This window comes from Arvicola amphibius, chromosome 8 (genome assembly GCF_903992535.2).
Source record: "Arvicola amphibius chromosome 8, mArvAmp1.2, whole genome shotgun sequence".
NCBI classification, from domain to species: Eukaryota; Metazoa; Chordata; class Mammalia; order Rodentia; family Cricetidae; genus Arvicola; species Arvicola amphibius.
The window spans coordinates 44817848-44842726 of NC_052054.1; the positions used below are offsets into that span (position 1 = coordinate 44817848).

The following is a 24879-nucleotide window of genomic DNA, read 5'->3' on the forward strand; positions in this document are numbered from 1 at the left end:
TTTAGTTTTGGAGAACCTATTTGTAATTTTTAAAGTGCTTGTAGCAGCATAAACTCAGCCTCCTCTTTCCTGTGGGTAGCAGAAATGTGTGACTGTAGCTGCTCATGTGTCCTTAAATGGAGATGATCTTGGCTTCCTGCAAAGAGAGATGAAATCTTTCTCTTGAACACATCTCTTGTTATTTAAAAGGTTAGTTCAAACCGATGAAAAATATTTTAATCAAAGACCTTCTATAAATATTATTTAGTCAAGTATTTACTACGTAAGAGTAAAGTGCAGACTATGTTGTTGCAAGAACTCCCGATGAGTGTTTGATACTTTCCTCGATGCTTTACAGCTGTTTTCTCTTTGTTCTTGTGTGATAAATACCATGCTATCAGTTGTAAATACTGCTAGTGATGTGAGACCTGAGAGGGCTCAGTGGCCTATTGTAACTCATCAAAGATAACACAGCTGGTAAAGAGCAGATGAGACCTGAGATGAAGATGAGTTAAATCACAGTTCCTGATGAAATTAGCATATTCAAGGGCAAAGTCATAGTTTGGACTTAGCTTTCATATAATAGTATGTATTAACAAATAAGTTCTTAAGAATTATTATGAATTATTCAAGACTATTTTTGCAAAGTCTGCTTTGTCAGATACATGCATTTGTTTGAGCATGAAGCTTATGTAAAACAGAATGATAATACTTGGTTGGAGAAAGTAAGGAATTGCCACAGACTAAATACATCCTAGTTATCTTGCATGTTTGCAAGTTTATTCAAAAAGCATGTATGGTAGACACAAACCTTAGGAGGGTACTATGGGTTCTGACAATTGAAAACTGGAATCCAGGTTCTACTGGCAATGTGTATGAGAGTGAGGACCATTCAGGGTTGCCCTTTTGGGGAGTTAGCTGTGCGGCTCATGATAATTCCTTTGGAATTTTAGGAATTATTTGCGTTTTAAAAAGTTCTGTAAGCAGGTTGTTTAGTAGAAACATTTGTCAGTTATTGAGTGTTGCTCAAAAATTCTGGACGTGAGTCCGGAAAAACTCTTAGGAGTGTTTGTGAGTCTTCCTTTGGAATCTCAGTATCACTGGAATCCAGTTTTGGGCACATGACTTTGAGAAATGTGTGGAATGGTATTGTGGCTAAGGGTTTAGCAACAAGAAGTGCACAGTGATTATCAGCGATTCTGTGACAAGGTATCCGTGTCATGTTAGTGCTCAAGTTCTTTTTGCCTTCAGAGAATGGAGTGGTAATATATGGCCATAAAGGGATGTAGCTCAAGTCCTTGAACATTGAAAACAGTTGTTGTTTTTACTAAACTCTAAATGAATTTCTTGTTTATTCATTTTTTTGCAGAAGGCAGACATTAAGAAAATGTAAAGAACAAAACTCTTGAGAATGGGAAGAGCAAAGAGAGGAAAGCCGTGTTTGTCTATTTTGTACTGTAGACCGCAGAACTACTGAAATGCTGGCAGTGCTGAAGAAATGTCAGATACTTTAAGGTTGAGTTTCAGAGTCTGTGGATTCTATATCCATGGATCCAGCCAACAGCAAATAGAATGTAATTCAAACTTGCATTCTGAGTGTACACAGACTCGCTCTTTCATTATTCCATAAATAATAGTTTGATAAGTACTTACAATTCCTACTACATTTAACATAAGCCACTTAGAAATGATTTACAGTATACATGGGAATGTGTGTGTTAATATGTGCTGTTTTATAAGGATCTGAGCATTTGCAGATTTTGGTATTCAAATTAGGATCTGGAACTAAGCCCTAAAGGTAGGAAGGGAAACCTATTATGGTAATTTGAGATTATTTTGAAATATTGTATTTATCACTGTTTTGAAATTGCCATAATTAGACATGCCTATAGATATTACTTAATGTACCAGACTTGGAGGTACATATGTACCTGCATCATGAAGCTTGGAAGGTAGCAACAGGAGGGTAGGGAGTTTCAAGGTCATCATCAACTGTGTAGTGAGCTGGAGGCTAGCCCGGGCTATGGGAAACCCTATCAAAAAAGTCCAAAATATAATTAAGAAATGTAATGCACTGACAAAGAACCTATATACTGTGTCACACAATTGTCTTTACAAACAATAATTTGATTGTACTTTTCTTTCCTAATCCCATGCGTTCTACCTTTTAAATGAACATTTTTCAGTTTCTAGAGTTATGACAGAGATAGTACAGTGTTTCTATACACTTTACATCGTTTCCCGCATTAGCATTCTCCATTAGTATCTATTATCATCTCAACAATTGTGCAGATGCTTCCATGTATTTTTAGTAATGTTGTTACTTAATTTTTCTCAATGTCTCTCTCTTTAAAACTACATTTAATAATCACATCTCTTTTCTGCTCACTTGGTTTTAACAATTTCCTCAAATTTGCTTTTTAAATGATCCTGGTAGTTTTGAAGAATAATGGATATTTTATAGCATCTCCCTGAATCTTGATTGTCTGGTGTTTCTTCATGCTTAGTTTGGTTAATACCTTTCTGGTATTGAGCTCAAAGGGGTAAGATCCATTTCATTATATTCTTTATCAGGGGTCCTTTAAACTGACATAATGATCACTGTTGTTAACCTTGATCACCTAGCAGAAGTGTAGTGCTTTTCAGGCTCTTCCCCTGTAAAGTTACCTCCTTTCCACTTTCTGATCTGTTCTTTGGAAATATAACTTTCTTTGGAAGAGAACAAACAGGCTTTTTTACTTCCCTCATCACTAGGTTCATGAGTGAGGCTGTTAACACAAAAGGCAGGGTAACAAGAGAAAAGCACATACTTTTAAGTATTGCATGCCATGGAATCTTTATAGGAAAATAGCCCAAAGAAACAGGTAAGCTTGCTTTTTTTATGTTAGGTTCAATGGAAAAGTAGGCAGTGAATGGGAAGATAATGGGTGTGATCTAGTAATAAAGTGAGGAGAATTTAGCAAGGCTTGACTGTTTAGTTCCTTCTCTGGGCCTCTTGATCCTGCAGGTATGCACTGTCATGCCAGGCACACTATGTAATTTCTCTAGGCAGATTATTTATAGTAATATTAAAGTCGTGATAAATGTAATGTTCCATGGCATCTGAGCGAGTGTAATAGTGGTTGGTCCCTTTCCTTTGGGTGTAGGAGGACCACCTCTCCTGAGGAGCATATGATCTGTTTTAGTGAGGTAAAGATGGAAAGACTCAGGGTGATTTTCTGAGACTGTACGATTTGCTTCAGGGTTGAGGCAAGAGGAAGGTGAAAGTGGCTTTTCTGTGGATGCTTTTTCTCATGTGCCAAGGTGCCATGTTTTGGGGCAGTGTGCTGCAAACCCTATCAAAAGTCATTCTATACCAACTATATGTTATATTGTACTGCTGAGGTGTGGACTATCTACAGAGATATTTAGAATTCTACATAGTTTATTTTATCCATATAAAAACACGCTGAGAACAGAGCATTAGGATTCAGCACTTTATCAGAAAGGTCCCTGGAACATGAAATACAAAATTCCTGTGATGGGAAGTTTCTGTGCTTGGGACACAGCCCTTTTGAGTTTTTCAGCAGGCTGAAAACAAATATTTCAGCTTGGTCTTTGAAGCCCTATCTGCTTTGTCTTGTCTGTTATCACATTCCTCTGTCTTGTGCTCTGACTCTGGGCAGCTTCCTGTGACCCTGTGGACAGGTTACTGTTCTATTCTAAGCCAGGGTACTTTTCACAAGAATGTCCTGTCAGAGTGCTTCCTTAGTTATCTTTCTGCGAAGCTTTCCCTGCCCTTTGCTAAGCCATTTTACATTCCCCTGTTCATTTCTGTCTGCTCTATGTTAATCTGCTTGACAGATTACAAACTCTTTGAGAGCCTATTCAGTAACTCATTTTATTTGCTGTTTATTCTTTTTTTCTTTACTTACTTTGGGGGTAAGGCCTTTTTTTTTTTTTATAAATATATATCCCAGGCTAGCTTCAAAGTTCTCTCCCCTCAGCCCCCCAAGTTCTGGTATTGCAGGTGTATGTAGCTGTACCCAGCTGCCACTTATTCTTTATAGGTCAGTTTTCTGTGGAGTGCGGACCTGTGCTGATTCTTAAATACATAATGAAGAGTTGAACACAGTAATATAGTAAGCATTGGAAAAGATTACCAGGTGATTTTGAATTACCCTGTAGAACCATTAGAAGCAATTCTTAAATCCTCTTTAGTGCTCTTTCAGAGAGAAAGAATATAAATGAATAACATACATAGGATAGTAATCAAGAAAATATATTTTGTCATTATTTTAAAAGGAAAGTATGTCTGGAGGGTAAATGTGAAAAAAGACCATACTAAGTAAGTCTGTACTTTCTGATTTGTATTTTATTTTTAAATTAAGATTTTATTTTGTTTCCTCAATGGATTTGCAACATTTCTTGGTGCTTTATAAACTCTCAACATTGACTCGCACATACATATTTTATTTAGTTTTTAAATTTAGCTTTATTTGAATGTAAATTTTACTTTTGTGAATTTTAAAAGGCATGCCTGTGAAATACCCTAGAACAAAAGCATGGCTTTGCCTGTCTGTAATTCCAGCACTTAGAAGGCCCAGGGAGGAGAATCTTGAGTTTGAGGCCAACTTGACCTTCAAAAGGAAACTGTCTCAAAAGCTTACAGGTAAACAGATTGGTGTTCTCCCACAAAACCCCAAAGCACTAGTGTTAACAGTAACTTATATGTGGCCTTTTTATCTTTCTTTGTTTCCCCAACCTCCTAACTCATAGAAATGCTTACTCAGAATTTTGGTTTATTGGTTTTATTTTTCTCAATTGCCCAGAGTTCTTTGTGTAGGGTTGAGGCCTCATGGGCTTTTCCCTGGCCAGTTTGGCATGCTTGTTGATGTCATCCTATTTCAGATTGTTTGAGCAGTGATGTTAGTGAGACATCATAACTATAGCTTCTATGTTACCAGGAGACACAGTCTCACAGCAAACTTCCTGATCCTCTGTTTTCACACCTTTTTGCCCTCTATTCTGCAATGTTCCCTGAGCCACAGATGTGGGAGTGTTTTGTAGATGTGTCTGTTAGGACAGGTTTCAGAACTCTGCGTGTTGATTGGTTGTGGTTTTCTGTAGTGGTTACCATCTGTTGCAAAGAGAAGATTCATTGATGAAGTAGACTTATCTGTAAGGACAAATGTTTATAGATTGTTGTTTGGAATAATAAATTGGGTTTAGTAAATTGGTGGTTGTAGATTCTCCCTAATAACCATGCTTTCACTAGTATTAAGTAGAATTGAGACACAGAAACTATATTATTCAAAAGACTGCTAACTCTAGCTTCTTATTAGCTAGCTCTTATATCTTTGGTTAACCCATTTCTATTAATCTGTGTATTACCTAGGACTAGCCTGGCCTCCAGTAGAGCTGCTGGGGATGTTCTGTCAATTGGTGTGGACTGTGTCTAGGCCTATGGAGTCTGATGGATTTCTGGAGAAGGGCTGGCCACAGGGAGGATGATGAGGTGGGAGGGTTGGGTGGTGGTGTGGGTCTTGGGGGAACAGAACCCAGAGGGTGGCAGCAGTCCAGCTGTAAGGCAGGCCAGGCCACTTACCCATTTTCACCTGGTGAGGTCTGCAGCAGAGAAGTAGGATTCTTCTGGAATTGGTGGCAGTGCCCAGTTGTGGTGCTGGTTCTGAGATGGGGGCTGGGCTGGACCATAGGACAGGAGGGTCACTCACTGGTTTTGCCTACTATTATCTATGCCTCAGTGGCAGAAGTCCCCTGGGGGTTGGGGGCAGTGCCCAGAAGCAGCAGGGCCAGGGCAGAACTGGGATAGCTTTGTCCTGGGGAAAGGTCACTGGGGACAGAATCCAGGGAGGGGTACAGTTCCACTGACAGGCAGTTCACTCACATGTTCTGGTTTGTGTGGCATGGGACTGTTTGGCAGAAGTCTTCTGGGTAGTGGGAGGACCCAGCAGTGGGGCCAGGGACTAACTGGGACACGTAAGCTTGGGAAATGGTCATGGGAGGGGTGCAGAATTCAGGGAGGGGTGCAGTTTTGCTGGTAGGCAGGTTACTCATGTGCTCTGGCTGGTGTGGTCTCTGCCTCAATCTCTAATTTATTTTTATTGTCAAACTCCTGATTGCTAGTCTAAGGCAAGGCACATGCAGAATGGAACAAAACAAAAATCATAATATCTCTGCTTTCATATTTCTTAAGTTTTAAAAAAGTCTCCAAATTATGCATATTCATTGATTAATTTCTTAGTTTGAAGTGTTTTTTGGTGTATTTGGACATTTTATGTGCTTATATATTAAATATGTATATTTAAATTTCAATAATTTTAGTTTGGAAACCTTTGGGAGCATTAAGTGTATTGTAATTGATCGAATTAGTCTATCAGTAGATATTAACTATTTTTTCTCTCGGAAACAATAAACTGAATAGAAATAAACATATCAGTATATCTCTTGGCTTTGTAAACTTTTCATACCGTAATGTTAGTTTATATGTTGATGATCAGGCTTTTACATGAATTTGACCTATATTTGAAATTTAGGTTAATATTCCAAAGTTTAGTCTAATAACTTTGAAGAAGCTTCTTTGTTAAAGAAAAGCTAAGAATTTATTTTTTGCAGGGCAGTAAATATAAGATTGCAATTAGCTGAGAATGTAGTCTGGAATGGTCTCAGTATATAGAACAGGCTGATCTTAGACTCATCAGTCCCTACCTCTGCCTCTCTGTTGCTGGGATTACAGGTGCAGGCCATCAAAGTTGACCTGGAAAAATGGTTCAGTGGCACTTTCAAGATATAGAAGAAAACATTACATATCCCTAAGTGTGATAATAGAAAACAACCAACATATGAACAGTAAGGGAAGCTAGATAATTGATGTAGCACAAAAGAGCTCTCTCCCCTTTTAAGATAACTATCATTAATAGTTGTGTTTAATACATTCTCTGCTGTGCTTTAATGCAGGCATTGTTTTTGTCCTAGAACACTTTCATTATTTTAGCTTTTCTTTCATCTCTTAATAGTAAAATATAGTGAAAACACACTGGCAATCTGAGTTTTAATAGAAAATATGTTTCTATTTCTGTTACAGCTCAGATTTAGTAGAAGCTGTCTGTATTGTCTGGTACATTGGTACTCATAATGTTAAACACCATGTAAAATAAGCCCATATTATATTAAATGCCTTTTTTCAATAACTTCTATACTCTCACCCTTTTGAGTGAGGGGGTAGCATGGGTATGTCTTGTAGGCCAGCCTCAAACTTGCTGTGTGGTGGAAGGTCACCTGAACTGCCCTAGACCCTCCTGCCTCCTCCTCTCAAGTGCTAGGTTCACAGGTGTGTGGCGCCACATCTTGCACCTATTTCCACTTATAGTTAACTTTATTGTGAATTATAAATATACTTTTAGTGATTTTGTCCAATTTGACTAAGTAGTAGATGTCTAATTTACTAATAAAAATAAATTATATAATTTCATTTAAAGGAATAATGAAAGTTAATGCTAATTTAGTTTTATAGAGTGGTAGGGATAAAAACTTCCAAGGTTTTATTTTCATGTACACATACTTTTAAGATATAAGTGTGTATATGTGTGTATTCTCTTTATTGTTTTCTTTTACTCTTTATATAATTCAATACATTTGAATTTTTATTTCAGTAAAGTATATTTGGATGACAGGAGAGCATTATAGAGTTAGTAAAAGTAAGTAGAAGAAATAACAGTTCCTGAGCCAACTGTGGTTTTGTACACCAGTAATTCTGGCACTTGGGAGGTAACGGCAGGAAGATCAGGAATTCGAGGTCATCCTTGGCTATACATAGTAAGTTCCAGGCCAGTCTGGACTATGAGACCCTTTCCAAAGAACCAACTAGATCATTTATCTTATGATTGTTTAAAAAAGAAAGTCTTAAAAGAACAGTTCCATAGTACAAACATAGTTCCTTTTGTAATTCAGAGGTTTGAGGGCTTGAGGTCACTATTGGAAAGGATGGCCAATGACAATATTGAAAATGTGTTTGTGCCTTGGTTTTGTTGAAAGATGTGGCAGTGTACCGCACAGATAACACAGGCGTAGTTTCTGCCAAATTCATAGTTCTTTTATTAATATTTTTTCTTTCAGTAAATAAAAATCTGTTAAATTCAATGCTGTTTGTAGCTAATTTTCATTTTATTTGTTGAGCTTCCTGAGATTCTTTTGGCTGAGGTATCATTCTTTTACCAAAATGCTTTTATAAAGTCCTACTTGAGATAGACTATTCTTGGAAACAGAGGAAGATTTGCTGCGCTATTTGACGTGTTGTGAGTGTAGCCTGAGGTCCGGGAGAAAGGTCCATGAAGGAGAGCGATAACAGCCTGAAGAACTGCAGAGGTGGCCCTGTAGCTAGTGCAGCAGCACTGCAGTATCTAGGGTCACTGTTTTTCTAGCCAGAGAGCACCAGCTATTTTCAGACGCACTAGAGGAAACTTTTGGTAGATCATGTTTGGCCACTAAGTGACATATTTTGGCAACTTTTCATAGCATCTGGGTTTCATCTCAGTAGCATGCTTGCTATTGTTGTAGATATAAGCTATTCTTACTCAATTAGGAGAGTGGAATTTGCCATTCCAATGAGGAGGTGTGTGTGTGTGTGTGTGTGTGTGTGTTTATTTCTCCTGAGTCTATAAACGTATAGACTAACATATTTGAGTCTAGTTAGGGCCTATATACAGAGAACTTATGATTTTTCTTTGTCTATTGAACTAGTGTTTTCTTCTCTAATTAGCAAAGAATAATGGATTTTTTTTTGCATTTTTTGGGTTGCAAAGGAATTATTTTCTTTCCCTAAATTTAACAGCTATACAATGTGTTCATAATAATGTTTGCCTGTTTAAAAAAACCCTTTGATTTTTTTTTAAATTCAGAAGCATCACTTTGGTGTTCCTTTCTCAGGCTAGCCCTTATGATTACCTTTATATTTCATGTTCCTCTTCAGTTAAATTTTATTACTTATGAGAAACACTTTACATATTTATAAGTTTCTTATACTCTTGATTACTTAAATTGTCTATAATTAACAGAAGCAAACTATACTATTGAAATTCTCAGAGAAACAGAAGAACAGCCCCTCAACTGAAGAATGGATAAAGAAAATGTGGTACATTTACATAATGGATTACTACTCAACAGTAAAAACAATGTATATAAAATGGCAAAAGGATGGAAATAGAAAAAAAAAAGCATGCTGAGTGATAACCTAGGCCCAGAAAGACAAACATGGTACTTACTCATAAGTAGATATTAGCTGTAAAGAATAACCAGGCTACAATTCACAGATCCAGAGAGGCTAGGTAACAAGGAGGACCCAAAGACAGATATGGAGGTTTCTCTGGGAGGGGGAAATAGATGTGATCTTTTGGGTAAACTGGGGGCAGGGGGTGAGAGGGGAAGGAATAATGGAATGGGAATGAGGGATTGGGTTGGGGGCATGATGGAAGGGGAGAATAATGAAAGGGATATCTTGATGTGAGGCATTTGGGGTTAGAGAACCCTGGTGCCAGGGAAACTTCCAGGAATCCATATGGATTACCTTAGCTAAGACTCCTAGCAATAGTGGAGAGGGTACCTGAACTGGCCTCTCCTGTAATCAGTTTGATGACTACCCTAATTTTCATCAGAAAGTCTTCCCTCAGTAACTGATGGAAGCAGATGCAGAGTTCCACAACCAAGCACTGGACTGAACTCCAGGAGTTCAGTTGAATAGAGGGAGGAGGGATTGTATGAGCTATATATATAACAAGAATTTTAAGTCTTTTAAGAAAGAAATTGGGGAAGGGATCAGAAAATGGAAAGATTGCTCATGGTCTTGAATTGGTAGGTTTAACGTAGTAAAAATAGCAATCTTACCAAAAGTAATCTACAGACTCAATGCAGTCCCAATAAAATCCCAACAAAATTTTTCACAGACATCAGAAGAACAATACTCAACTTAATGTGGAAAAACAAAAATCCCAGGATAGCTAAAATAACTCTATACAATGAAGGAATTTCTGGAGGTATCACCATCCCTGACTTCAAGTTCTGTTATAGAGCTATAGTAATAAAAACAGTTAGTTATTGGCATAGAAACACATGTGGATCAATGGGATTGAATCTAAGACCCTGACATAAATCCACACACCTATGAATACCTCATTTTTGACAAAGTAGCCAATGTTATACAATGGAAAAAGGAAAGCATCTTCAACAAATGGTGCTGGCATAACTGGATGGCAGCATATAGAAAAATGCAGATTCATAAAACTCATGTTCAGGTGGATCAAAGACCTCAACATATATAGAAGCCTCGAACCCATTGGCACAGGAGACCACTTCCTAAATGTAACTCCAGTAGCACAGACACTGATACTGACAGTATGTGGGACCTCCTGAAACTGAAAAGCTTCCATAAGGCAAAGGACACTGTCAAGAAAACAAAACGATAGCTTATAGAATGGGAAAAGATCCTCCCTAACCCCACATCTGACAGAAGACTGATCTCCAAAATATATAAACTCAAGAAACTAGACATCAAAATACAAAATAATTCCATTAAAAATGGGGTACAGATTTAAACAGAATTCTCAACAGAAGAATCTCAAATGGCTGAGATTTACTTAAAGAATTGCTTGTGATCCTTAGCTCTCAGGGAAATGCAAATCAAAATGAGATTCCATCGTATACCTGTCAGAATGGCTAAGATCAAAAATGCCAATGACAGCCTACGTTGGAAAGGATGTAGTGTAAGGGGAACACCCCTCCACTGCTGGTGGGAGTGCTAACTTGTACAGCTACTTTGGAAACCAGTATGGTGGTTTCTCAGAACACTGGAATCAGTCTACCTCAAGACCCAGCATTACCTCTTGGGCATATACTCACCAAAGGCTACTAAATCATAACATGAGAACACTTGCTCAACTATGTTCATGGCAGCTTTATTTGTAATATCCAGAACTTGTAAACAACTTAGATGTCCTTTAGTGGAAGAATGGATAAATAAAACGTGGTACACTACACAGTGAAGTGTATTACTCAGCTGTTAAAAATTACCATGACATCAGGAAATTTGAAGGCAAATGAATGGAACTAGAAAAAATCCTGAATGAGGTAGCCCAGAACAAGAGAGACAAACATAGCATGTACTTGTCGTAAGTGGATATTAGCTGTAAAGTAAAGGATAACCATGCTAGGTAACCAGAGAGGCTAGGTAACAAGGAGGGTCTAAAGAGGAAGCATAGATTTCTCTGGGAAAGGGGAAATAGAAGAGATTCAGATAAATTGTGGACGGGTGGGAATGGGAACATGAGGGATGGGATTGAAGGTGGGACAGAGGGAGAAAGTAATTAAAGAGATGTCTTGATGGGGGTGTAGAAACCTGTGCAGGAGTAATTCCTAGGGATCTACAAGGATGACCCCAGCTAGACTCCTGGCAATAGTGAATACATAGCCTGAAGTGGCCATCTCCTGTAATCAGATAGGTGACTACCCCAGTTGTCATCACAAAACCTTCACCCAGTAACTGATGGAAGCAGACACAGAGATCCATAGCCAAGCACTGGACTGAGCTCCAGGAATCCTTTTGAAGAGAGGGAACAAGAAGTGTACAAGCCAAGGGAGGAGGTGGGGGGGGGCAGGGTCAAGGTCATCCTAAGGGAATCCACAGAGACAACTAACAGGAGCTCACAAACACTGGACTGACAGCTAAGCAGCTCGTATGGGACCAGCCTAGGACCCTACGTGTATGTGACATTTGTGTAGCTTGGTCTACCTGTGGGACTCCTAGCAGTGAGAATGAGGCCTGTCCCTAATGCTTGGCAGGCTTTTGGGAACTTACCATTCCTCCTACTAGGTTGCCTTACCAAGCCATAATATGTAGGGAGGAACTTAATCCTACCTCACGTTGATAGATATTCCATGCTTTGTCCACATCCCTGGGAGGACTGCCCCTTTCCGAACAGAAACAAAGGAGTGGATGTGGGAGGGGGAGTGCTTTCCTTTCAGTTGGGATGTTTGCTGTGTTATTGTTTCTTGTGTGTGTGTTTTTATCTGTGTTAATATTTAGAAAGAAAGAATCTTGCTAATTTTGGTTATTGTTTGTATAATGTTATCTTCTTAATTACAAGGAAAGGCACAATTTTTTGTCCCTTTTGCTCATTTTATTTTTTGTTCATTTTATTTCTGAGGGATTTAGATCAATGATTACAAATGCTAATAAAATTGTATGTTTAGCTTTATTTATGTATGTTCATCAAAATACTTAGCAGGTGCTTTAAGTAATCCATTCTGCCAATGGCTCAAAGTGTGTAAAGTCAAATATTGTTCTCAGATGTCATTCTCTTGCAGACCCCTTGTTCCTTCTGTTATTTTCTTGTTGCCAACAGTGTGTAAAAAAAATAGCACAGCAGAGGCTTTTCCTGAAGGATAGTTTTAGCTGTGGGGAGAAAATGCAGCCAGGGCTATGTAAAGAGTAGTGTTATGGCTCTGTGAGGATATGGTCATCTCTTACGTAGCATCTTTTCTCATAAAGGAGGCAGAGGATATAAAACCTGAAACGCAGTTCTCAGAGTGTATGCTACAAGCCATTAGTTGGCACATAGGCTGAGGCAGTGTGTGAAGAGCAGGTGTTCTTTGTTGAGTTGCCTGGGTCTCAGCTGTAGTTCTGTCTGCTGAGGGCTGATCTGTGTAGGAAGCAGCCAGTCAAAACAAGGATGCCATTCATAGATGAAATAGAATCCTTAAGGATCTTTGTATGCTGGGACATAGCTTCTTATTTCTGCATTGTGGGGGTGTTCTCAACAGAGGGTTAGGCCGTGGAAAGGGCGAATGAACTGAAGTGGGTGGAATTAAGTCACTAACCACAAGGAAAAACTTGAGTGCTTCAGTAGCAGGTATACATAAATTTGTGACTGGGTTTATAGTACCAGACATAAATTCCATCCTGTGGATTAGACCTTAGATTCAATCAAAAATGGTTGGATTACCCCCAACAGACTTGTCACTGTTGCACCAGTGGGTACGTTTTGCCTCGCTGAATGTTAGTGTAGCACACAGGGTCTCTAACTGAATTCAGTGGGTGACAGTTTACCTTCAGCAGCCAGTTGAGTACCTTCTAGCTATGGAAGCTGGTCAGCAGCTAGGAACCTTACGACTGATCTCCAGGTTGATTCTCTGTGTCCTGCAAACAAAGCACATGGTGACTTCAGCAATAGGGTTTTACCATTTGGTGGGCAAACAGCAGTAGTGGCTAAACCTTTCCACTCCTAGTATTCCCCTTCCATTTCATATCACCTTTAAAGCCTTTTTCTTGTTTGTTTGTTTGTTTGTTGTTTTTTCAAGATAAGGTTTCTCTTTCACTGCCCTGGTTGTCCTGGAACTCACTTTCTAGACAAGGCTGTTCTTGAATTCACAGAGATCTGTCTGCCTTGCTTCTGCTGAGCTACCATGCCCAGCTAAAGCCTCTTTTTATTACCCTCTCAAGGACTGCTTTATAGTTTTTTGGCATTGCCATATTGATTTTTATTATTGTTGCTATATGCTAAATATCTGAAATTTTTTTGTAAAATCTAAATATATTATTGCTCTATTTTGTAACTACAATGGAGACAAATGGCCATCTAAATTGTCTGCATAATAGTTACTTGTGAGTAATGTTTATATCTTGGAAAAATATTTGTGATTATGAAATTAAATGATATGATCATGATAATTTACAGTCCGGATACTCAGGTACAGTGTTTTTATCTCTTTCCTATGGTAACTCTTCTGGTAGTGTTTGTCTGAGTCATAGAACGTTTCAGTTATTGTACTGCTTCCTGAGGTGATAACTGACCTGTTCTCAGTAAATGTCTACTTAGATAATGAATGTAAGATCTTATATGCAGTGCAACAAATAGACCTTTTGAAACGTTTATTGTCAATTTTTCATTAGATTTAAATACTTACTTTGTAAAATGCTTGAAATTCTTTAATATACAGTATTTGTAAATATGTTTTTTATGGAAAAGCCAGTTTTATTGCATTTTACTACATAACTGAATATCTTTAAGGTCCAGTGTCTATACTGTTGGCTTCTATGTCTATTTAATTTGGCATTAAAACACTCCACAAGTAAGAGAGTATCCATGGCACTGTGTGTCAGAGAAGACTTCAGTGGTACTCAGAGCCTAGACATCAGTGCTGCAGCAGGGCAGGGACCTGTCCATGAAGGAGGAAAGGAGGAGAAGTAGCCATTTGGGCCACAGCCATCTTATTCTTCAAGATACACAATTTTTCCTTTGGTTTCACAAGGATATGGGTTGAAGTGCCCACTTGTGTGTCAATGACTGCAAAAGATTTGTCAGTGGTATTAAAAGGCTTGGTTTCTCTGAAAACAGTGGTCTTTTGGTAGTCATGGCAAGGGACTTCGTAAAGTAACCGAATAAGGGCAAAGGGTTGGAAGCAGACCTTTGGGTTGGCCAGTTCTTTAAATTGCTCTTTCCTGGTCCATAGGTAGTCCATGAACAAGCCCAGTCATTCCTGTAAAAATGTTTCCCCTATTCAACAGGAAAAGAAGATGCCAAATGCCAGACAGCACAGAGTAACTGTCCAGGTAATCCTAGATGAGGAAGTCATCTATTAGTTCACCTGCTCTCAGAAATTCCAGTGCTTTGTTCAGTGAAAAACTCCTCAGTTCTTTAACCATTAGCACCAGTGCATCCTCTAGGGGCATTTAGCAATATATTTTGATGGATTCATAAAGCATGATTGCAGTATAAGAGGAATGTTTCACATTAGACTGTTCTACAGGAATATACAATGGGGAGTCATCATTTTTGATATGCTCTGTTTTTTTGTCCCTAGGGAAAGTAATACAGTTTGAAGGTGTGTCTCCATCCTACAGTCTCTGAAGCACTCTGTAGACGTGCTAGCATAGCTGCTCTCTTTGAGTATTCCTGATGCTGACATTCCCTAGCTGAAAGTACTGGCATTGCTCATGGTTATCATCCTTCCTCTTATGAATTATTAGCTACCCCCTCCCATAATTCATGAGCTCTTTTTGGTCTGTCTTCACCTTCCTTTAAGTAGTCCTCTTTGGGAGATTGAGAAATTGGTAGGAAAGGTTTAGATAGTTTACTGCTTTCAGCTACTAGAGGTCTTTTACACTGTTCCAAATAATACCTGATGAAGGAAGACATCTTAAGTCAGTCCATCATTGGGCGTCAGGACAGGAACTCAAGGTTGGAAACTGGAGGCAGAACCATGGAGGAAGTGATTGCTGGCTCCCTCTCTGACTTGCTAGCTTTCTCCTGTATATGTCCTTCTAGATAGTCTTTTTTGGGTGGGGGGAGAGGAAGGGAGGGAGGAGAGAGACCTGTTTTTCTTTTTTAAATGGAGACCATTGGGGAAATGCTGGATGGTGTGCAAGTGTTCCCTTTAGATAGCATACTAAACTTGTACACTTTTTGTTCAGGTTTTGCCTGGATCATCCCGTCAGAGTTACTCACCTTCTGGCTTTCAGGATTTCAGTAAGTGGGAATCAGTGTTGAAAATAAAAGAAGGACTTCTAAGGCAGAAGGAAATCGTAATTGATAGGTGAGTCTGCTTTTTAATTACTATTTTAGACTGTAAAAATGTAGATTAAGGAAACAATTACAATTGCATCCACTACTTAGAATTTGAAATTACAAATTAATGTCTCATATCTGCACTCTCCAGTCACACAGCGTGCAAGAGCTTTCAGAACAGAGAGCTGGGGTGTGTGTGGTCTCTGATATGCTCTATGTTTGCTTTAGTGAGACTCATTGTTTGGAAGATCGTCTTTACCTTTCTCCACATGCTGCATCCAGCTGTCAGAGCTGCAAGGTGATATCTTCAAATTTGCCTTGGGATACTGCCAGATTTGGACAGCCACACTGAAGTTATGAGTTCTTTTTGTCTATTATATATTAGATTTGAGACCACATAATATGAAAAGTATATATTTTTAAATTTATATAGTCTAGAGTATAATCATAGAAAGGTTTCTTTTATAACATTTAAAAGTTGTAATATTTTAGTACCAGAATTATCCAGAATGATTTTTATAAGATTTAATGGAAACTTCTGAACAATCAATCATAAGGTTATTGTGTTATCTTTAAAATATATGGATGTACATCATTTATATATGCTTTTGGGGTTGTCAAGGGTGTTCATATTAAAATACTTTAGAAATTGTTTAAGGATATTTTTTTCATAGCCAGTGTTAATTGTTGCTTATTTTCATGTGCAAAAGTAGTATAAACAAAGGAAGTAAAAAGATAGTTAAAAAGAGCTGGGACAAATGGAGTGAAATAGAAAAGGAAGTTTAACAATCATTAGCTGCCCAGTTTATTAGCAAGGACGGGGGAGAAACAATAGCTACTTCCAAAAGTAGTGTATTTTTTCCTCATGGAGTTGAGCTAGGGATTCAGCTGGAGCTACAGCTCAGTCCAGTAGTAGAATGCTTGGCTCATAAGCCCAAGTCCCTGAATTCAGTACCCAATACCATAAAGAGGGAAAAGAATGCTAGTATTTCCTAAATGGTCAAAATTTAAGGGAACTGGAAACAGTTCAGTTGGTAGAGTACTTGCCTGGAATACATAGTACTGTAGGACTTTCTAAAACCTCCTGGTTTTAGAACACTTGTATCCCTTTGACTTAGATGGTAGAGGCAAGAGGATAGGAAAAGCATGAGTTCAAGGATATCTGTGGCTACATATTGAGTTGGAGGACAGCCTGAGCTACATTTGGGAAAAGAGAAGAGAAAAGGAAGGAGAGGAGAGGGAGGGGGGGGGAGGGAAGGAGAGAATAGAGTTGAAAATAGCAAACTGCTCATTAAGAGATATCCAAAACAACACACAGATTACAACATAGACAACACAGAATCTACCAGAAACATGGGTGGGAGTTGGGTGGCAAAGCAACATGACTTCTTCAAAGGATCATAATTCTTTAACTATTGAGCTCAAATATATTGAAGTGAGTGAAAGGCCAGATGAAGTTCAAAAGTTTTCTGGTGAGAATGATGAAGAATAAGAAAGCAAATATAAACAGAGGACATGGAATCCTTTTAAAGTAAGCAACACAGAGGAAGAAGTCATCAAAATGGAGGGAAATGAGCAATGTGGATGAAAATTCAGCAGGGGGGAGAAAAATTGAACTTGGGATTTAAAGTTATGAAAAAAAGTGTTGAAATGAAAAACTCAATCAAATAGAAAACAGCATTAATAGACTTGACCAGGCAGAAGAAAGGTCATCAAAATTGGAAGATGAAATTTTATTATATTAAAGTTAAAACCCTAGTTAGAAAAGAGGAGATGATATGGGATGTCCTTCCTGTATATGTGTTGCTTTTATTGGTTGATGGATAAAGCTGTTTTGGCCAATGGCTTAGCAGATTAAATCTAGGCAGGAAGTCCAAACAAAGATACAGAAAGAAAGTAGGTGGAGTCAAGGAGATGCCATGTAGCCACCAAGAAGAGAGATGCCACTAAGATGAAAGAAGAGGCAGTAGAGAGGCAGGAAAGATAGAGGAGTGAAGTATTTTTTCTTTCTTTTAAATTATTGTTTATTTTTAATCCTCTTAAGCTTTCTTTTGGGGGGCACTTCAAGAGTGAGAGGAACTGGAGATGAGCAGGATTGGGGTACATATGTGAAATTCCCAAAGAATCAATAAAAAAAGTCTCACATATCAGCCTTACAAGGTAAAAAGGCCTGAAGATAGATGGTAATGATGGCCGCACAGCAGTGTGGACATGCTTAAGGCCACTGGATTGTACACTTGAAAAAGTTAAAATGATAAGTTTTATGAGATGTCGATTTTTACCTCATTTTAAAATTTTTATATAAAATAAGTTTATATAAATGTTTATTCCCCCCCAAAAGAAATGGTAAAATTGTATTTTTCCAGATAGAAGAGTAGTACTAGATCCTTCCCCCCTGTAAAACTAGCAATTCAAGAATAATGGAATACACGTGATAAGAAAGCTTGAGGAGGGAAGGTAAGGAACCAGACATAGGGCTCACCAAAGAGGAAAACATGAATAGGAAAAGTATTGATGGTAACTTAGGATAAGTATCTGGCTTTGAGATGGATACTATAGTGAAGGAGTCGGGGTTATTTTGCATCACAGTTATCAGTTAAATTTGAACATCTAAATACAGTTTTCAAAGTTTACTTTTATTGTAGTTGTTTATATTCACGTTAGCCTTATAGAATCCATTATAGATTATTTATATTGTTCCCATAGCAACTGGTCAGTTCTATAGGTCAACTCTAACATAGGTAAGCTAGGATTAGATTCCACAGGATCAAAGACTTGGTCCCTAGCAATCCTTTCTTTGCTACAGGTGCCAGCTACAGGTGAGACCTCATGCCATACATGTCTCTGGCAATTATCACAACTATGTTAACAGAAAAAAATAATTTAACATAGCTTGGAATTTAGTGCAGGAAAATAATTAGAATATGTAAAAATTTAGTTGGTGAGAAAATTTTTAAAAAGAAACAATGTTTATCTGTTAGTTTTTGCAACAATATCTGTACTTTATTAAATTTTCACAGAAAAAAATGGTTTCCATTGAGGAATTTTGAACCTGTAGTTCAGGAATTGATACATAGCTTTCCATTTGTTTGCACACATATATTATACATATTATCATTCCATTGTGGGTAACTTATTCTAGTCTTGCTTTTTCTTCTTTTGTGTGTGTATGCACTTTCATGTATGTGCATGTATGCATGTATGTATAGGTACATGTGTATAGGTAGTGTGCTTAAATGTGTATGTGTGTGTAGGCCTGAAGTTGATCTTAGGTGTCTTCCTAGACCCTTCTCCATTTTATTTATTGAGGCAGGATGGCTAACTGAACCAAGGACTACCCAATTTCAGCTTGTTGCACAAGTTCTAATTGGTCTTAATAATACAAATCCAGAGCTAGGTATCAGGGTAAATTCTGACAGATCATAGAGCCACAGCCAACTCTTACCTCATCCAAAAAAGGGCCAGGCTCCTGTCTCTTCCTACCTTATATTACTCTCTCTGCCCAGCCATGTTACTTCCTGTTTGTGTACAGACCTCCAGACTTCTATGGTTAATTAGTGGCTAGCTCTGCCCTCTGAACTTGAGGATAACTTCATTTGTTAGAGCACAAACATCACACCAGCTAGTCTAGCTAGCCAGCTTTCCCTGGGCATCCTGTCTCTGCATCCTAAATGCTACAAGCAGCTTCCATGCCTGCCTGACATATACATGGTTCTTGGAATTTGAACTCTGTTCTTCATGTTTAGGTGGATATATATTGCTAGCCCTGTGGCTCTCTTTTTTCACATAGGAAAAATGTTTAATTAACTAATTTCCCCCAGTGGTTGACAAAATTTTTACACACCTTTTAAAAAGTAGTAGAATACTAAAATTTCTCTGCATTATTTTCTAGGAACGTATATTCTTTATAATGTAACTTCAATTTATGTCTTACAGGCAGAAGCAACAAATTAACCACTTACATGAAAGGATAAGAGATAATGAACTACGGGCACAACATGCCATGCTGGGGCATTATGTAAATTGTGAAGAATCTTACATGAGCAGTTTGCAGGTAAGACCAGAGAACTCTTGGTAGTTTGTAGTTATTAATAAATCTGTTCTTACAATGTACTGTATTTATAACATCAGAGCACCTTAAATCACTGTTTTGTGTAGTATGAGAGGGCCTGCTTTTGGTCCCGGCCACCCCGCTAGCTTACACCCCTGAAATAACCACACAGACTGTATTAATTAAATTACTGCCTGGCCCATTAATTCTAGCCTCTTATTGGCTAACTCTCACATACTAGTTTAACCCATCTCCATTAATGCGTATCGCCACCTGACTGTGGCTTACAGCAATGAGTCTAACCAGCGTTCGTCTTGGGCAGGAGAACCATGGCGTCTGCCACACTGCCTTTCTTCCCAGAATTCTGTTCTGTCATCCCCGCATACCTGAGTTCTGCCCTATCAACTAGGCGAAGGCAGTTTCTTTAATAACCAGTGAAAGCAACAGATACAGAGGGACCTCCTACACCAGTTTTGAAATAACAGTGAATTTGCATAGTTCATGTTTGTTTGTGAAAGGTGTTCAACTACTTTCTTTCTTTGTCCTTTTCACACCCTGTCGCCCATGCACACAGAATAAGCTGTCATCAGTCCCTGGGGTATCGCTCCACATTATTGCTTACCATAGACAGATACAATGCATTTTAGTTCTTTATGTTTACAAAATCCTTAAAAATATGTACATTATTTTATACTTGGTATCATTATTTATATAATATAGAATTATACAAAATATACTAATTACTTCTATATCACTTTACCTAAACCACTCCACTTTTGTTTTGTGGCTGTATGATTTTCTATTTTATAGAAATCATAATTTATTCAACCATCTCATTAAAATTAAAGTTTGCCATTTTGGTATATTATAAATGATGTTGCAAAGAGTAACCTTTTTATAAATATAGTTTTGTTCCCACATATATCTATCTCTGTAACTAAAGTTCTGAGAAATGAAGTTTCTGATACACATATTTGTATGTGTATGTTTAAATGGAGACTCTGCATATGGCTTACTTTTTCTAGCATGATGTTCTCATTTTATCCATTTTTCTACAAGTAACAGTTTCATTTTCTTTCGAGCTGAACAAAACCCCATCTTGTATACATGCATTTCCTTGTTCATCTGTTGATTGATATTTAGCTTAGTCTTATATTTTGTCTATTGCAAGTAGTGCAGCCATAACCATAGGCATAAAATGTCTCTGGTATGCTTAGCTTCCTTCCTGCTGGGGTGGTAGTGCTGGATTATATGTCAGTACTGTTTTTACTCCAAACTGTTTTCATTGTAGCTGCACCTGTTTGCATCCCCACCACTGTGCTTAATGGGTCTTCTTTCCCAGCCATTCTGATTGGAGTGAGATAGAATTTCATTGTATGCATTTCCCCACAATTAAGGTTTTGATCATTTCTTTAAGTATTTATTAGTCATTGTATTTTTCTTTTGAAAACTGCTCATTTGCTCATTTATTGATCAGCGAATTTAGTGTAATTTTGTTGTTTTATTTTATTTCAAAATTTTTTTAGTTCCTTTTAAATTCTATGTGTAAATTCATTATTGTATGTCTAGTTGCCAAAGACTTTTTCCCATTCTGAAGAGTGTCTCTTTGCTGCTGAAAATTCTATTTCATATTTCATTTGTCAGGTTAAAGCATGGCAGTAAGCACCCTTTCCTGTTGAGCCTTTCACCAGCCCATCTCTAAGTTTCAGAGTTTCAGATGTGACATTAAGGTCTTGAATCCATATTTTAATTCATTTATATTTAAATCGAGAGGCACATACCCAGTGCAGTTTGGTGTAAGTAAAATCCAAGTCTTTTAGCACCATTTTGTTGAGTCCCTTTTCTCCAACTTATGTTTTTGTTACCCTTGTCAAAAGTTGGGTGGCTGTAGCTGTGTGTATTTATTCTTGTATTTATTTATTTTATCTTGTACATTTGTTTGTGTGCCAATATCAAGGTAATTTTATTACTATGGATCTGTAGTATAATTTGAGGTTAGCTCTCATGGGTCCTTTGACATTGCCCTTTCTATTTAGGATTGTTTTTCCTATTCAGGATATTTAGTGCTTTCTTACACCGTTTCCTTTTTTCTTAGTTTTGTGAAGAATGATAGGATTTTGTTTATTTTTTGTTTTTTTCTAGACAGGGTTTCACTATGTGGCTCTGTCTGTCCTGGAACTCACTCTGTAGACCAGGCTGGCCTCAGACTTACAGAGATCCACATGCCTCTGCCTCCCATGTGCTGGGATTAAAAACTTGTACCACCACTGTCCAGCAAGGATTTTTTTCTCTTAAATTAAGAATTGTTAAATGTGTCTTAGAGTTTCTATTGCTATGAAGAGACACTATGACCAAGGCAACTCTAATAAAGAAAACGTTTAGTTAGGGTGGCTTCAGAGGTTCAGTCTATTAATCATTACAGGGAGCACAGTGACTTTCAGGCAGATGTGGTGCTTGTGTCATCACTGAAAGTCCTACATCTTGCAGGCAACTGGAAGTCGACTGAGATACTGGGCAGTGTCCTGAGCATAGCAAACTTCAAAGCATGCTCCCACAGTGACACACTTTCTCCAACAAAGCCATACCCTCTCCAAGAATGCCACACCTCCTAAAAGTGCCACTCAGTATGTGATTATGAGGGCCAATTACACTCAAACTACCACAGCTAGTGTCTTCAGTTTTTTATATGTTTTAATAGATTTTTTTTGTTTGTTGTTTGGTTGTTTTTTTGAGACTGCAGTGCAGATAAAACCATTGGGAATCAGCTCCATGTGATCTTGGTAAAGGACTATAACTTGGGAATAAAATTGTGAATAAGCCTAGTCTATAATCCAGTGGGAATACAGATGTAGTATTATTGATATCTTAAACCTTATGGGACCATGGTTGTCAATTATTTCTCTCCCTTTTAAGAGTTTTTTTCTTAAAACTCACTTGCATAATTTCCTATATATACTTTATAATGGACCTATTTATTTCCCAAAGAAAAATCCTTTCTATTGGGATTAAAAAGGGAGAAATGAACATTTCCTTGAGATAGTGCTTCTGTTTGTGGAATTATTTTTATTATTTGTTGTTAAGGTCTTTATTCCTAGATGTCAAAAACTCATTTGAAGTGAATTTTTTTCCTTCATTGTACCCTGAAATGTTTTTTTCTCTAAAATTTAAATTAGACATTGAAATCAGGAAATACTAAAAACCAAGTAGGTATAAGACTTAATGCAAGTTAGGAGCATTTAAAATAGTGATCTAGCTAGCTTTTTTTTTAAAAAAAATCTTTGATTACACATATTTCATAATATTTTATTACTGCATACTCTGCTTTGACTTCAGTTACAAAACAGCAGTTCCATGTGGGCTAGTGCTAAGATTGATAGTGTAGTTATGTGAAAATAGTATTCTTGTGTTAACTAGCTAGCATAATTTGTTTTAAAAACAGTATATTTTGTAGAACCATTCAATATCTCCTTATAGCTTTATTCTTAATAAATGTTACTCTTGGGTTATGTATACAATTATTGTATTACCAAAAGCATGTTTTTGAGGAAAGGTCTGAACTGTGTTTGAGGCCAGTAGATGGCTCCCTGAGTCCGTGTATCAGCGATTCCTCTTGTGGTTCTCGCCTGTCCTGTGAGGTCTGGAGTCATGCCAGCACAGATGGCTGAGATTCTCTTCCACCTTTCTTTCCTTTGCTATTTTTGGAAATTTTATAGTATGCCTGAGGTCCATTTGGTGGTTAGTTTACAGAATTATGGTTTCTGTTTTAGAGTGCTCTGATTACGTATTCAACTTCTTTAATAAAGGTCTCCAGGTTTCTTTTATATGTGAGTTTTGGCAGGTATTGTTCCATTTCATTGAGTTTATAAAGTTCCTGGGATTGGAGGAATTCTCTTATGGATCTTCTTTTGTGTCTGACATTAGCAATGTTGGCCTTCTTTCACATTCTTATCTTAGCCTACCTAAAGAATTTCTGATTTTTATTGCTGTTAATAAATGCTCAACTTTTGTTTTGTTGAATTTTCTGTATCTTATTTTTAATATCATTGATTTTTTTGCTCTATTTTTTGTTTGCTTTGGGTTTAATTTTCCCTACTTTTTCTAGTTTACTAGAATTGGAGACATAGATGAATTTGAGATCCTTATATAAAATATATTCAGTGGTATAGATAGCCTCAAAGCACCAATTTATTTAGATCTCACAAATTTTCAGTTATTTTTGAGTTGCTGTTTTTAAATTTTCCTTTAGAGTTCCTCTTTAAGCCAAGTACTATTTAGCAGTGCTTTGTTTTGGAATGTCCCAGGTTTTGTGTGTGTGTTTGAATTCTAGTTTACTTTACCTGTGGTCTGAAAGCAGATGTCTGATGAGTTTTCAGCTTTTAAGATATGATTTATGAACTAGAATGCTGTTTTCCTGTGACTGAAAGGAAATTGAGAAGTGTGTGTTGCAGCTAAGGAATCAGTAGCCCAGATGTCAGTTCATCTGGCTCCTTGATGGACGGTGAGAGCAAGTGTGTCCCCATTGATATTCTGCCTCTTGTGGCACAGCATTCCTGACCAGCTGTTGAAAGTTTTTGGTAACTGTAGTTGATATACATATTTCTTCTTGTAAGTCTGTCACTCCACTTCAAATATTTTGATACTCTTTTATGCTGTTAAAGACTATTTTGTATTATTAATAAGGGTTTCTCATAGAAGATACATAGGGATCTTGTTCTTTGATCCACTCTGACAATCTCTGTCTTTACGTTGTTGTACTTTAACCAGGGGTTTTCATAGTGACCATAAGTATAATTGATTTAATAGCTATTACATGTGTAATTCTTGTTCTGTGTTACCATGTTTTGATGTAACAGTTTTTCTCTTTTGTCATTTTAATTAGCATTTTATATGAATATTTTTATTTCAATAACTTTTCTTAAAATGTTTGCCCTAGAATATGCATATACATTTGCAATTAATCTTAAGACTAGTGCCGAATATGCCTAGGTTGGTGTCAAGTTGACAAAAACAAACCACCACAGCAGAATTCACCTATTTTTAAAGAAATGTCTCAAAGTCACTACCCCACTAAAGCCCTTTTATTCATTTTCCCAGTGATATCTTTATTTTCCTTTTCCCCACACTTTCTTTATCCATTCTTCCATTGTGGGGCATCTAGGTTGTTTTCAGGTTCTGGCTATTACAAATAATGCTGCTATGAACATAGTTGAACAAATACTTTTGTAGTATGTTTGGGCATCTCTTGGGTATATTCCAAAGAGTGGTATTGCTGGATCCTGAGGTAGGTTGTGCCGC

General features: G+C 37.5%; 1 protein-coding gene across 5 annotated transcripts in view; it reads left to right on the plus strand.

Annotated features, from left to right (window-relative positions):
* The window catches only part of Cep85l (centrosomal protein 85 like), a 114219-nt gene that overhangs the window by 49638 nt on the left and 39702 nt on the right, over nt 1-24879 (plus strand). For 4 of the 5 annotated variants that reach the window (XM_038338860.1, XM_038338864.1, XM_038338862.1 and 1 more), the window contains 3 exons: nt 14534-14578; nt 15440-15561; nt 19470-19587. In XM_038338860.1, the coding sequence (XP_038194788.1) occupies nt 14534-14578; nt 15440-15561; nt 19470-19587 (285 nt within the window). The remainder of the gene's footprint in view (nt 1-14533; nt 14579-15439; nt 15562-19469; nt 19588-24879) is intronic. The other variant, XM_038338861.1, reaches the window with a different exon arrangement.